Source organism: Culex pipiens, chromosome 1 (assembly GCF_016801865.2).
Source record: "Culex pipiens pallens isolate TS chromosome 1, TS_CPP_V2, whole genome shotgun sequence".
Lineage (NCBI taxonomy): Eukaryota > Metazoa > Arthropoda > Insecta > Diptera > Culicidae > Culex > Culex pipiens.
In genome coordinates this window covers 57,012,627-57,028,465 of record NC_068937.1, presented here as the reverse complement: position 1 = coordinate 57,028,465, position 15,839 = coordinate 57,012,627, and the positions used below count along the sequence as shown (strand labels likewise).

The following is a 15,839-nucleotide window of genomic DNA, read 5'->3' as shown; positions in this document are numbered from 1 at the left end:
GTTTCGTTAAATATGAATAAGTAAATAAAAACTTAAAACAAAATAAAAACCTCTTCTTCTTCTTCTTTTTATTTCTATCCAAATATCGAGCAGCAACGGTCAATTCAAAAAGGTAAATATTGAAGTGGCTGCGTGCTGCGTGCTTTTGCCGGGGTATGCGTTACTGCGTTACGTTTGCGAAATCGTGGAAACTGGTTTGCGATATTGGAAGCAATGTTTCCTGCTGACGAGTGCAAACCTAGATTTTCGATTTTTAGAGCAAATCGGAAGCAAAGTTTGCGATTCCGCAAACCGGATTTTGTTCCGTGTAAGTTTCAAGAATTGGTATGATTTGGATAGGCGTCATCCATAAAGTATGTCACGCAAAAATCGGCCAAAATTAACCCTTCCCTATGTCACACTTTGTCACACAAGGTTGAATATCCCCTTAAAAAGTACGTCACATTTTGCCAGACCCCCCCCCCCCCTTGTTTTCGAAGGGATTTTTTTATAGTTTTTTTATCTTCAAACTTTCATAATTTTGGTTTTTCTGCCAATTGAATAAGAAAAAAAAATAAATTGTCTAATTATTCATTTTTTAGAATAAACATTACGAAACAAAAAAAAACAGTTTTGTATCTTTTAAAAATTAGAAGACCTGGTATAACATTCAAGTATTAAAAAATCTTGAAAACTGTTTTTCACAGCTTTGTATCTAATAAGTTCAAACCATTTATAGCAGTTTTCTTATGAACACCCTGCTTTCAAAGCATTTATTTTTATCAAGCAAGAATTTGCAAAATATTGAAGTTCCAGCTGAAAAAAATGTGACTATATAATAATTACCGGCATCAGGGGTGACATTGGGTCTGGGGATGAGTTTGGGTCATACAAAAATGCAGAAATTTGTATGACCCAATCTCACCCCCCAGACCCAATGTCACCCCTGATGACGGTACTTCTAAATAATAGTAAGCAAACAATTTAAAAAACGAGGATTTAATTTAATTGTGTACATTTCGAATTAATATTATGCAATCATAAAAAAACAACCTAGCGTGACGTCACAGTCTCGCAAACCCCCCTCTCCTCTTGGTCACATCTTGTCACACCTACGGTAACCCCCCCTCCCTCCTAGGAGCGTACGTACTTTATGGATGACGCCATAGTTGCTTTTCTCCATACCTTTTTAGGGAGGGTTCCCGTGATCAGAATGAGCTCAAATTAGGAATTTAGCCTAGTGATGAAATATCGGAATGTATTTTTTACGTGTACATATTTTTTCAGAAAAGTCCTAATCATAACCTTTAACTTTGCCGAAGACACCAAATCGATCAGAAAATCCCAAAATTTCATGCATTTGCATACCCATTTTGTATGACCAGCCCCCAAAATTGTATGGAGATTTGCATTTATGATGCAAAATGAATTCTTTTGACATAGGAAATGCGTGGATAATGTTTCATCCAAATAGTAGTTTAAGCAACAACTTGCAAAAAGAAGATTTTTTCAGCACGAGTCGTAAATTTATCCAATGAGGTTTGCCTAGGGACCTACATAGGGAAATGAAATGTTCTTGGAGAAATTTCAAGCACTCAAAGTCATTCAAATTTAAGGTTGAAAAACTTGTGGTTTTATATTGGTGCTGGCACGTTTCTTGAACCGAACAATCACACACATAACAAAAACCAACAGATTATTATATACAACAGTTTTACAATGCTTGTAATTGTTATAAATCTCGTTTTTGGTCAAAATTATTTTAAATTGATTCCAACCTTGTTTTTGCATGGTCTTGTTGCAGTGCAGTACACTGTGCATTGACGAACTGACGTGCCACCAAGATTTCAAGAATGCGGTCAGAAATGTACGAGAAATTTGTTCCTGGGTTCCAAAAGATGTTAAAAACGTTGGAACATTCACACTATAACTTTGTTATTGTATCTTGTATCAACTCTACTGCAACAACCCAATTGCAACCTCATCTCATCAGATAACAGGTCGTAAATTCGATGGTTCTTTGCAGTTCCACCACCTGAGCCAACCATTCTCGGATAAAATCGGGATCCCATTGTGAAAATATAGGAAAGTTATTGCTCAATCAGCATGACTTCTGTGTTGCCGTTGACACAAACCAGCGAGCACCAACGTCGAGAAAAGCAGAGCCATTTTATTCGATTGCATTCTGCAGAAAAGGGAAAAAAAAAAGAAAATACACGAAACTCAACAACATGTAATCCTCGTCTGTGTAACTTGTTGACGGTCGTCTGGTTTCTCGGAACAAGTGTGAATCAACGACAGAAAAAGGGGAAAATCCGAATGTGTGAAAGTAAAAGGGCTTCTGAAATGGTTGCATAGCACGCAAGCCAAGAAAACCTCCTCCAGGTGCGCCTTTTTCCGACCAAATTGCCAGACATCTAGACTTGGCCCCAAATGCCAAGGTGGAAAACAGGAGCGGAGCCATTGACTTCATTCTTTCTGATTTGTGTGTGTGTGTGTGGGAACGCGGCACAAGGATCATCCATCACCCCTCAACCGCAAACTGGCGAAGAGAAGAAGGTTCTCTGGCTTGGCTCACAAAAGTTGACTTGGTGGTGGCACTGACACCGTTGACCTGGATAATCTACTATCTCAGTAGCACCATCTCCTTCCATAAACGGGTTCTCTTAGTCGAAGGGTGGAGCGATTAGGAATGCCCTCGACTTCATCCCTCCTACTTAAGGATCAAGTTCAATTTCGTAAGGATTGGAAGACTGTTTATTTGTGGCCGGCTTGTGAACTTGTGGTGAACTTGCAGGTGCATTTTCTTTGGCGAGTCGAGAAGCAACGGGAAGAAAAGTTGGAAAACACGTGAGATAATTTAGATGTGATGGGTGCTGTGCTAATTGGATTATTTCGCAATCAGTTTCATCATGTTTAAAAGTGCAGCAAATTTTAAGCAATAAAAAATAACATATTTATCAGTGTTTTTTTCATCAATTTTACAAGTGAAAAGAAGCCTTTCAAAAAACAAAAGCACTGACATTTATTGGTTCGTGTCTCTGCTGAACATAAGACCGTGGTATTTCCATAAGGTTTCCATGTTTTTATAGCAAACTTGTTTGATTAAAACCAAAGGGATGCTACAGGCCGCCATCTTGGGTGATTGAGATTGATAACGCGTGCAAACTGCGCACAGTGAAAACAAAAATATGTTTTGTATTAATATTCAATTTTTGTTATAAGAATTACTGTAGTAAAATTCAAATTACACAGTAGTTAAGTTAAACGTTTATGTGATATAAGTACAACTTTCAATGAGGTCATCGGCCCGATGTGTGCTTAATAATCCCAACTTTAGTAGTTTATTTTGTAAATAAATTGATAAAAATGACCTCAAAAACATACACTAACTTTTAAACGTACATTGCGGTTAAATTTTACATAAAAACAATAATTACATTATTTCCATTTTATGTCTGCAGTTTTTGTACTATTTTTACAGTGCGCAGTTGCTTTGTTTTGGTTCCGTAACAGCTGTTCTTTTGTGCTGGCGCCGTAATTGACAGCTCTCTTTTGTTCTTGGGCCGAAGTTGACAGCTTGTTTTGGCTGCGGGCGAGCTGCCTGTAGTGAGATAATGATGTCGCCCCCCTGATTAAAACGTACGGGCTGAGATGAACTTTAAAAGCTATTTATCAAAGACACCCACCATCTCGTTGATTCTACACTGCAGAGTCACAAACCACAACCTTTGCTTATTTGTTTCTTCTAATCTAGAGTATTTTTTTATTTCATCCTATCTGCTACAGGTTTCTCATGAAGATTTTTTCTCATGAAGATGTTAGCGAGTAATAATACATTTCTTTTTACAAACAGTTTACTACCGAAATACATTTCTTAAGGCGTCGGCAAATTCTGAGAAGCTGTTTTTAAATGCTGTAGCTGGACGTAAAAGTGATGATATGTTAACATTAGGTGTCCGATGGAATTGCATGCTGTTGTAATCTTTGGTATACATAATTGAGGAAGGATTTGAAATATTTTTAAACCAGCAACAACAATCCAATTCAATGAATCCTCCTCATCATAAAAAAATGTAAATCTCATGATCGGTATCGAAAACCACGAATTTCGAAACCCATATGTTGTCCAAAATCGCATTTCGCGTTCCGTAAATCAGTGCTCTTTGCCATTCTAGGTTGCAACCAGATTTCTCGAAATGTTAATATTTATATTCATGTGTGTGTATGTTTTTTTTTGTGTGAGATACCAAAGAAACGTTTGCATCATTTGGATTCAAACATTATTTAGAACTTCCGGATCTTTGTTAAATGGACTTAGCCGCAATAGCCAACTAGTTAGCATGTTTGCTACCAATACAAAGAACGGGGATCGAACCCCGCCTCGAGTGACTTTGATTTTTCGTTCGTGTTCAGAAATTCAAACATTTCTATTTCCTTAACTCTCTCTTTGGGAACAGATGGGAATCGAACCCAGGACCATTCGCTTACAAAGCGAACACGGTAACCAGTCAGCCACGGCTGCTCCTAAATGTCATCATATCGCAACTTACACGCAACAAAAACTTGTTGCGTTGCATACCACTTCCCAAACAGGGAGGTAAAATTAAAGTTCCTTGCAACATTTTCATAGTGCGCTAAAGTTTTTAATTGTCTGGATTTACACCGCATGCCTCATTAATGAATAGACAGTTTGGTCACATCTATACCACCGCTTTGCGTGTACTTTTCGCAAGTTCTGAATCCATACGACCGCAAGTTTCCAAGTGCGTGTCCCGTCGTTCCGCGTTGCCTGCAAAACTGGGCCTGCTGGGCTAATCCAGAATCCCGAAGCCCCTTGTGCGTCTTGCTTCAAAGTGCCTTGCAAGATTCGGAGGTGGATCCAAATGAAGAAAACTTGTGGTTAAGGTGTCTCCGGAACTCACGGGCGAGAGCCGGAGTTGATCCTCTGTTCCACGCAGGGTTACCAGGTCAAAATTTGAAAAATCTGGCAAAGTATCGATTAAAAATCTGGAAAAATCTGGCAGACGAAAATCTAACAATTCTGAATGATGAAGATGAGGGAGGATATGAATTAATTCAAAAGTTTGTAGAATTCAGATGTTTTAACTAATTTTATGGCCTAACAAATGTTGAATTTACATTTATTTTAAGAAATACTCATTCTAAATTTTGTGATTTTCAATAAAATTTACTCATTTCATTCAAAAAGTTGTTCAAAATGGGCATTAAGTGAAAAATCTGGCAAAATCTGTCAATATCTGGCACAGAGAAGGGTGAATCTTTTTTCTGGCTGACACATGAAAAATCTGGCATTCCCAGATTTATCTGGCAACCTGGCAACCCTGGTTCCACGGTCCTTGACGTGTGGTCAGAGGTGCTTCGAATCCCATGTTCAACAGTGGTGATGAAATTGTTGTTTTTGGTGTCATTTCAGCATCCCCAGTTGAACCGAAAGTCCCCTGTTCTACAAAAAGAAGATGAATATTTTTCTCTCTTGAGCTTTGTCGTTAAACAATTCGTTTTTGAGAGGGTTAATAATTTCAGCATCGTTCGTACTACGGACATTCGTACGGACAAATGTACTTCACGTTTAGCTGATTGTTGCAAGTTTCGCACTCCTTTCGTTGGTTCACACGCGTGACTACAGGAGTTCTCTTAGACGGGATTGGTTTTGTTACAGAAGTGTACTTTTGACTGAAATTGTGTCTTCTAAACGTACAAACCTGTCGGATGATATGGCGTTCTTGGAAGCCTTTCGCCGAAGAGATGGGGTCAACTAAAAAACGTCATTGCAAGTGTTAAGTTTTCACGAAAAAAAGTTTTCCTCCTAAGCTATGGCTTTCCTACAACTGCTACCCATTTGCAACTTTTCTTGGCCCGTATTCTACTATAGTTGGGAATTCTAAATATACTAAAACAAAAAAAAACATGCTCTTTACATTTTTTTCTGGTACTGTTGAGGTTATATCGAGTTTCTGTTGTACCTAGGGGCTGTAAAACATTACGTTTGAATAATGTAGGTCTAGCTGTTTTCAACTTTTGTTAGCCAGGACACAACCCGAGACATAAACCCTAGCTTGTTGCGACTGATGTCCTCACTAAAAAATAATTTAATTTGATTCCCGTTGATCATTAAATGTTATTCTTATAAATTGAAAACATCCAAAAGTTCTATGATCTTAAATCGTTTTGATTTATAACAGTTTAGGTATGCTTATATGTTATGAATATTTGAATAATCAAAATATAAATTAATTGTGACATAAAGCACAAAATCAACGTACTGCGTGTGGGTGCGTGTTGTCACTATTTCACTTTTGCCTAACTAACCACTATTGTTCAAACTTACACAGCCTCATATGTATCGTAAAATAACCACTAAAACACAATAAATCACATTTCCCCCTACCATCTCTATTTCTGGTTCCATGTTCCAGTGCACCGCCAGACCACCTCCACCACCCAGCGTGCGGGGACCACCGGTGCATCTCCGGCCAGGCCGCCCTCAAAGCGTCCACCCTGCGGCGTCATTACTACCCCGAGGGGGACTGGGGCTGGGTCATCGTGCTCGTCGGCATGCTCAACATGATCCTGAACCACGGAGTGCAAATTTCGGGTCCACTTTACCTGCTGCCAGCCGGGGAGCGTTTCCGGCAGAGTGCCGTCAACAGTGCAGGTGAGTGAGGGTGAGGAAGTGACCCAATTTCCGAAATTTTAGGAACCGAGAGGGGACAAAATTGGGCCAATAAGTTGGGGAGAGTGATGTGTAGTTGATACACTGCATTGAAAAGCTATCACATCTATTTAGAGAGAAAAAAAAATCCTTTTTTCAAAATCTAGAGATTTTTCAAAGGTTTCATAAGCTATGGGATTCTCTATATTTATATGATCATTTCAAATCAAACTCTAGAATGATACCTATAAAATTTTGAATCCATTTTAATCTAAACAAACATTATTCAACTTTTCCCTTGGACCTTATCTGCTTATCGAAAAAAAGACAAATGGTTATTAAAAAGTGCTTTAAAAATTAAAACATGATATTTCATTTGGGTTTTTCTCACAAGAGCAATAGTTGTTTGATTGATGAACATTTGGTAAACATAATTTTATCTAAAGTTTATTACAATAAAAATCGTAAAAAAATCAGGGTTCACCCAGAAACATTCTTTAGCAGTTGATAAAAACATTGGATTTTCTGTGAAAACCCGCTTGAACTGTGTGCCAATGCATTGATTTGTTAACCCCTGAAAGTAGGCTTTGAGTTTAGGCGAGAACCACTTTAAAATCTTTTGGAAATACATTCCAAAAGATTTTAAAGTGTTTATCTTTTAAAAGCCGTTTCTGAGTAATATTATGGTTAACTTAATATTATGGTAATAATTCCACTGAATTAGTTGAAAAAATATAAAATGGTAAAATTGTAAATTCACATGAAAGTGAAAAAAGTTGCCCCGATTTTCTTTATACCTTGTCCTAAGCGATAATTTTGATTTTTGATTATGAATCGTGTCCATTTTTGGATATCTTGTGACCTATCTGCAAGTTTTGGGTTCAAGTGTTAATTTTTAAGGGAAGATTATGGATTCTTGTATAAAGCTATTTTGTTATTGTACATCGAGATAATTTGAAAAGCTCCACAAAAATTACCGAAAAATTAAATCTACATTCTAAAATGAGTTTATGATAATTGAACAACCATACCCCAATACTCACTTCAATGAAATGATGATAGTTCCATAAATTTAAGCAAAACCAATCAAAGAGATAAATTGCGACTAATGTACGAATACTTCAAACAGAACCCAAATGTCACAAGGACCTTCTCCGCCTACAATAATCTTCTTTTCCTTTTTATTGAAATCAAACGAAAGCGAAACCACAACTGCTCAAAATGAATTCATTATTTTGCCATAATCCGGGCGCTCGTGAAAAGCCAATGAAAATGCAATACAAAACAGAATAACTTGAAAAGAGCTGCTGTTGCTGCTTGAGAAAGGGGGAGGTTTAGCACAATCATCCCCTTTTTTGTAGATTTTTCCAACAGCGATGGTATTTCCATTCTTCTTTTGCCCAATAGAGGTATCTACGTGCGCATGTATTGCGTGTACGTACACGAAAAAGATTGAGGTTAAATTTTGTCCGGTCAGCAAAATCAAATGGTGCGCCAGTGTGTGTACGCGAAACGTCATAAAGCTCTATTGCCCATATCGAGAGATAGTATATAACGCTGCAGTTGTGCTATCTTGTCACATTTGTTTATATGAATTTTAGAAGTTTTAGTTTGGATTAAAATGCTTTCAAGAGTGCTATTTTTTTCTAATTATGACATAGAAGTTTCTATTTAAGATGTAATAACTAGAATCAAATTCATTATTTTCTCAACTAAAATGAACATGAGTCAGTAGAGAATCCTTTTGGTTCACGTCCTTAATGTTTTCGCCGTTGTCATCGTCGTCGTCGCCGTCGTCTGGCGACTCTATTTTTAGCAGCAGCCCCAAAGTTTTATTTATTTCGTCTCGGCCTGGAATGTGTCACTTTAGCAAGTGACTGCAACTAGTTAATCTGACTTGGATGGGTGGCTTGGTGGTGCTTGAGTTGTTATAGTTAAATGTGATTTTTGTTGCTATATTTTAGTGGAAGGGGATTACACTTTGACAATCCGTATTAATTAGCTTTGATTTTCTCTCAGTAATATAGTAAAACGAAACATAAACAGGAAATATAAATTGTGTTGTCCAAGTACCAAGCATCAGAATGTTTAAAAAAATATTTTGTTGATTTTTTTTTGGTGTTTAACTTACGGTACATCAATTTAGAAAACTAATAATAATACACTTAATGAGCTTACAGTTAATGTTTCAGGGAATAACATTTACTGAGACTTCGAAGAGATTCATCCACTCTTAAAAAAGAAAGTTTAGAATTTATAAAAGCTAGTCTCATAATTCTACAAAACTTGAACACCATTCTTTTTTATACTATCATTAAAACCCCTTTAAACTGCTTGTTTGAAATTCGAGCTTAGTATTTACAATGCTTTTTGCTGGGACGGCCCTTTTTTAATTTTATTTGAAGAGCTAAAAAACTTCTTTTTTATAAATCAAAAGTATTGCAAAAAGTTGGCTTACATCAAGGGGTTGGAAACTCTTCAAACTATACCAATATATTGAAAATATATCTTAATATACTTACAATGTCTTGTCATTCAGTTAGTATCCTTACAAGTATACTGAAATAGCGTGAGTAAACTAAAGATTCATAATTAATATTAGAGTTTCCAGCCCCTTGGCCTACATTCGATCAGACTCATATTTGAGATTCAAGCTCAGTATACCCATACAATTCATCCCTACAATGGACAATGAAAAGTAAAATTTAAACTACTCCAGTATTATTGGCGCAGTAACACACCGCCGGAAGTCTTTAAGATTCGATGAAGAAAAAACTAGACACGAGTTTTACGCGAACAAAATTTATTTAGCTCCGAACTGTTCAAGCGACACGAGTGGAATGAAACCGTTAGCGACAGAGCGCTCAAATGAATATTTCTGTGCTGTCAAAGTTGGCAGCACACGTCGGGTGAAGCCCAAGATGTTTGACACTAGGTGAGCATTGCATACTTCTGACACTCCTCCTCAATGCACACCGCAATCTCAGTTGACACTCCGTCGGGTTCACTGATCTCCTCCTCAGCTCCTGAGTAGAACTCCTCCTGCCCGGTGGAGTCACAGGCATCGAACAATTCTTCCGTGTCCTCTTCTTGTTGACCCTTTTTGGTGTAACGATCCTTGTCATCGGACGCGATACGTTGAACGTCCCTGTCGCTCGGATCCGTCTCACCTATCATGCACCTTGCTACCTCTGGCTCCTCTCGAAGTCGAAGTTCGTATAGGCTTCCGATCCTATCGCCCAGGAGTTTTGTTCTGCCATTCACGTTGAGGACGTCGCAGATCGGGCTCGAAACTTGACCGCAAATCCTTTAGCGACCAGTCGACTGACCGACAACAGCCCTCCATCCAGACCCGGAACGAACAACACATTCTCCAGTGTTACCTTCACTCGCTTGCCACAACCATCTTCTCCGAAATCACGCCGCTGCCAATCCCGACGACCTTTGTCACATTACCGTTCGCCAACGTAACGGACGATTTCACGTTGGTATCCAGCGACGAGAAAAACGAGCGATCATTTGTCATATGGCGAGTCGCTCCACTATCAATCACCCACCGACCAGGGATCAACGCTTCCACAAGTAAACACAAGTCTCGATCCTCATGATCTGCTCCAAGCGCCTTCATCTTTGGAACCTCTTTCTTCTTCTTGTTCTTCACGCTGTCCCAATCGCTGTTTCCGGAACCCTTATGTGCAAGCCATCTATCGCAGTTGTACTTAAAATGGCCAGGTTTCCCGCAGTAGTAACACAACTTCACCGATCTGCCGTTAGCGACTTCCAACTTCATCGCTAGTTCCTGCTTGATCTCCTCTTCTTCCCCCCGATCCTTGCGTTGGTTGTACTCCTCCAAGAGCCTGGATTTAACCATTACCAGCGTCCAATCCGCATCGATCTGGCACTGGAGAGTTTGCACTAAGCTACGGTACGACGGGGGCACACTGCGAAAAACCATCGCGATCTGCAGCATTTCATCGATTTTCTGGCCTGCCGCTGCGAGTTTGTCCAAAAGATCCTCCATGAAAGCAAGATGGCTCGCCTAGTCTCCTCCTTCAACCATATTTGCACTGCACAACATAACTAGGTAATGCATGACGGTCGACATAGTGGCCTTCTCGTGGTGCTCTTTAAGTGCATGCCACATAGCTCTTGCACTTTCCGCGTCCTTCACGACCTTGAACTGGCTTTCCTCCAGGAACAGTCCAATTTTCGCACGTGCCTTCTTATCCCTCCGCTGCCACGACGGGGTCACCGGCTCTGGCTTCGCTTGGCTGATCACTTCCCACAAATCGAGGTCCTCCAAAAACCATTCCATCCTTTGCCTCCAGGATCCCCAGTTGGTTTTATTCAGTTTTGGGAAGTTGAGCTGCACACCGTCCGCCATTTTGATTACCACGCAGCACTTCGAACACCAAAGAACACTCCGCGAATCTCGCCGCGAATTATTTCTTTCCCAGGTTCGCCTTTCTACACCGATCTCCTGCTGGGGCCAATAACCTATTGGCGCAGTAACACACCGCCGGAAGTCTTTAAGATTCGATGAAGAAAAAACTACACACGAGTTTTACGCGAACAAAATTTATTTAGCTCCGAACTGTTCAAGCGACACGAGTGGAATGAAACTGTTAGCGACAGAGCGCTCAAATGAATATTTCTATGCTGTCAAAGTTGGCAGCACTCGTCGGATGAAGCCCAAGATGTTTGACACTAGGTGAACATTGCATACTTCTGACAAGTATTTCCATCGGTCACTTAATGTTGGCATATTAGTACCTTGACGATCGATTTACGCTTCTAGAAAGCCAACATTTACTTCCCCATCCGATGGAAGGTGAAGTCAGACAAATCTTGTTTCGAAAACATAAGTGAATTGCTACACTACTGGTCCTATAATAATATTCTTAATTGGCAGTGAAACTTCTCCAGCTGCTTGCCTATAGATATGCGTGTATCGACTTTTTTGTGATTTCGAGGCTTTCAAATATTTTCAACAAAAGTTTGTGTCTCAGATAGTTTTTATATCTGCTGTTATTTTAAGATGTGCATTTTGTTGAAGAGTTTTCCACAATTGTTCTACAATTTGATTTGAAAAATTATTTAATACAATATTTTTGAAAAAATCTGTCTTTTGATTAAGAAAATAATTAAATTATTTTTTTTGGAAAATTCCACAATTTGATTTAAAAAATAATTATATTTAAAAAAAAAGTTTAATCTTGTTTACTCTATGACCAATACGTCAAATCGACGCTGTCGTGCTATCATGTCGCACCCGCCATTTCGACGTTCCGAGAATAACGCATTATAATGTTTGACCTTGAATAAGCAAAACGAGAGCACGCAATGTAAACAATAAAAAACACGTTTTGTTTGGTTGACCATTCTGTGCATTGCCCCTAAGTTTGGTTGTATTTGGTTGCCGGAGTCTCGAGTTATAATTACTAATGTTTACGGTAGTCTCACTTGTACGTGCGTCAAACGCATCCTGACCTGAAATCCCTTTGGCCAATTGACGCACTTACAACAATTTTCAGAGAGTGACAAGATAGCACGACAAGATTGAAACTTCTTTAATATGAAAAGTGACAAAAATCCGCGGAGCTTTTTTGGTTTTTATTGAATATCTCAGGATTGAAATCGAATTTTGGGGATCTGTGAAGGTCAAAAGGTGAGGCATTGTGAGCTGCACATAATGGCGTTCTTAACTCAATTTGGCCCAAAATGCACGTACGACAAGTTAGCACGGCGACGAAATGCTGTATCAAGTAGGCGAATACCCGTTCCCATGAAATTCCCTAACTTTTGACCTATAGGAGTATGGGTGTTGGAGGCTGTTGCAAGAAGATAGGGTTTAAAAAATCTATTTTTAACAGTATTTTGCAAAAGCAATGAAAAAAAGTCAAACCAATTTCGGATCCTTATTGCACATTTTGAAGTGCATGAAAAGACCATTCGAATGCACTTAAGATAATTAGAATTTATTAAGTTTTACGAAAATGCGAGCAATTTTAAGATGTTTCATGTTTTTTGGATCTCAAACTTCAAGGCCCTTTAACCCCAATTGCCTTTGTCGTAGAGGGCTCATATTTGGCATGAGTTAATCTCATATATACCTATTTGTAGACAAACAAACGCAGAAAAGTTTCATCCAAATCGTAAACCCCGATACGACCTCTACCGCAGTGATTGGTGCCTTCCTCTTGAAATCATTTGAAAAAAGCTTTCGGTTTGTATTACTCAACTACGCCTGAATTCATGCAAACAAGATGCTATAAAAGCGTTACTTACGCTTCTACCATAAACGCCATTGCATGAAGAAAGCCTAGGGACCATCCATAAACCACGTGGACACTTTTTTGTAAATCTCACCTAAGTTTTCCACGTAGTTTATGGATGGATGATAACGAGGCTTAAAAGCTTAGTGATTCCACCTATTGGAATTTCAAAAATTCATCCCATTTTTTTTATTGTACTTGTTAAATTTGTTAAACTCAAGTGCTTATAACTTTTGATAGGGTTTTTCAGATTTTCAATCTATTGGACGCGCTGGGAAGGTATTTCATATACTTTTATAAACTAATAAAAAAAGACGGGTTCTTACAAAAAAAAAAAAACACCATTTACCAATCTTCCGGACTTGAGTCAAAATCGTTTATTTTTGCATTGTAAATCAAATAAAGAATGAACTTTGGGATCTAAGATCGGTAGAAACATAAAAGTCTAAGGTTATTTTTGTGGATGCATTGATATTTTCCATATTTTTGAAATTAACATAATTGTAATGATGTGTAAAGCATTTTGTGATACTTTTTGGTTTGAGATAAAAAAAAACGGAATCGAAGTTACATCTTATAATGTGGCCCTCATAAACCTTGCGGTTTCGTCAACGGATCCACAGGTGTGTATCGTTCTTTTTGCGACAAGACTCCGCCTCCCGGGTCTCCTAAGTGTGAAGGTATGGCACGGGGAGAGGGCACCGAATACCTATATTTACACTTAGAATTTTTTGCGTCCGCCTCGGGATTCGAACCAGCGGCCCCTAGATTGTGAGTCCAGCGCGCCATCCGATTGATCCACACAGGCAGACGATTTCGTAAATAGGCTTCATATTTGAATTTGCAACTCTTAAAAATCGGACAAACCAGTGAATCTTCAGTCGAGAACATAATATTGATGAAGTCTGCAAGTAGGTAGTACAGTCATGCCTCGGTTTAGCACCGCATATGGGGGATGCAAAACCGAGGCGTGCATAACCGAGGCACACGGCTTATGGGATTTTGGCTATATGGGAGACATTGGCTTTAATCGTACGAAAAATCATGTAAACATCAAAAAATTATAGTGTTTTGGAATCGGGATAATATCAGCTATCCATTAGAATTATTATTTCATGAAAATTTTCACAAAAATACGTATTTTTCCTGTATTTCGAAAATGCATTTTTTTTCTCTAAAGAATCCAAAAATATATTGTTATTGCAATATGGGTATCAAATGATCAGGTTTTTTCATACATTTTGGATGTAATAACAACATTTTTAGAAAATACTCCAAATTTTCACAAAACTTCGTCTTTTCGAAAAAATACTCAAAATTTTAATTTTTACAATATGGGTATCAAACGTTCGGGATTTTTTCATACATTTCGAATGTAATAACAACATTTTTAGAAAATACTCAAAATTTTCACAGAACAACGTATTTTCGAATAAAATACTCAAAATTTCCGTTTTTAGAATGTGGGTACCAAACGATCGGGATTTTTTCATACATTTCGAATGTAATAACAATATTTTTTGAAAATACTCAAAAAATTCACAAAACTAGTTTTTTTCGAAAAAAAAATACTCAAAATTTCCGTTTTTACAAAAAATATCAAACGATCGGGATTTTTTCATACATTTCGAATGTAATAACTATATTTTTTGAAAATACTCAAAATTTTCACAAAACTACGTATTTTCGAAAAAAATACTCAAAATTTCCGTTTTTACAAAAAATATCAAACGATCGGGATTTTTTCATACATTTCGAATGTAATAACTACATTTTTTGAAAGTACTCAAAATTTTCACAAAATTACGTATTTTCGAAAAAATACTCAAAATTTCCGTTTTTACAAAGTGGGTATCAAACGATCGGGATTTTTTCATACATTTCGAAAGTTATTGAAAATCCTCAAAATTTTCACAAAACTAAGTATTTTTGAAAAAAATGATTTGATTATTTGATACCCATAATGTAAAAACTGAAATTTTGAAAAGTTTTACAAAAATACGTAGTTTTGTGAAAATTTTGAGTATTTTCAAAAAATATTGTTATTACATTCGAAATGTATGAAAAAATCCCGATCGTTCGATACCAGCATTGTAAAAACGAAAATTTTGAGTATTTTTTTCGATAATACGTAGTTTTGTGAAAATTTTGAGTATTTTCTAAAAATGTTGTTATTACATTCGAAATGTATGAAAAAATCCCGATCGTTTGATACCCATATTGTAAAAATTTAAATTTTGAGTATTTTTTCGAAAAAACGTAGTTTTGTGAAAATTTGGAGTATTTTCTAAAAATTTTGTTATTACATCCGAAATGTATGAAAAAAAAACCTGATCATTTGATACCCATATTTTAATAACAATATATTTTTGGATTCTTTAGAGAAAAAAAATGCATTTTCGAAATACAGGAAAAATACGTATTTTTGTGAAAATTTTCATGAAATAATAATTTTAATGGATAACTGACATCATCCCGATTCCAAAACACTATAATTTTTTGATGTTTGCATGATTTTTCATATGATTAAAGCCAATGTCTCCCATATAGCCAAAATCCCATAAGCTCTGTGCTTCAGTTAAGCACTGGGCCGTGCTTAACCGAGGCAGCTGAACGGTGCAAAACCGGGGCAGTGCAAAACCGAGGCGTGCAAAACCGAGGCATGACTGTAGACGAAATTCATATCTATCAAGATATTAAAAACATATAGCGGAAGTAGAAGGAACAACACTTTTTCTATTTTTATTTACTGTAATGCATTCTGATAAAACGTCCAACCAATCCACAATAATTATTATGGTTTGAAAACGCGGTATGCTGAAGACAGGTCAATGATTAATATAGGTATTAATATTTGGAAAATGTGAAATAAAACATGTGGAAAATTGTTAACTTTCCTACAAAAGTTG

At 37.4% G+C, this 15,839-nt stretch overlaps 1 protein-coding gene across 1 annotated transcript in view; it reads left to right on the top strand.

The window, feature by feature from the left end:
• Window positions 1-15,839, top strand: part of LOC120426464 (monocarboxylate transporter 12-like) — a 362,289-nt gene that overhangs the window by 20,430 nt on the left and 326,020 nt on the right. The window contains exon 3 of the mRNA XM_052706458.1: window positions 6,420-6,658. Coding sequence (XP_052562418.1) covers window positions 6,420-6,658 — 239 coding nt within the window. The remainder of the gene's footprint in view (window positions 1-6,419; window positions 6,659-15,839) is intronic.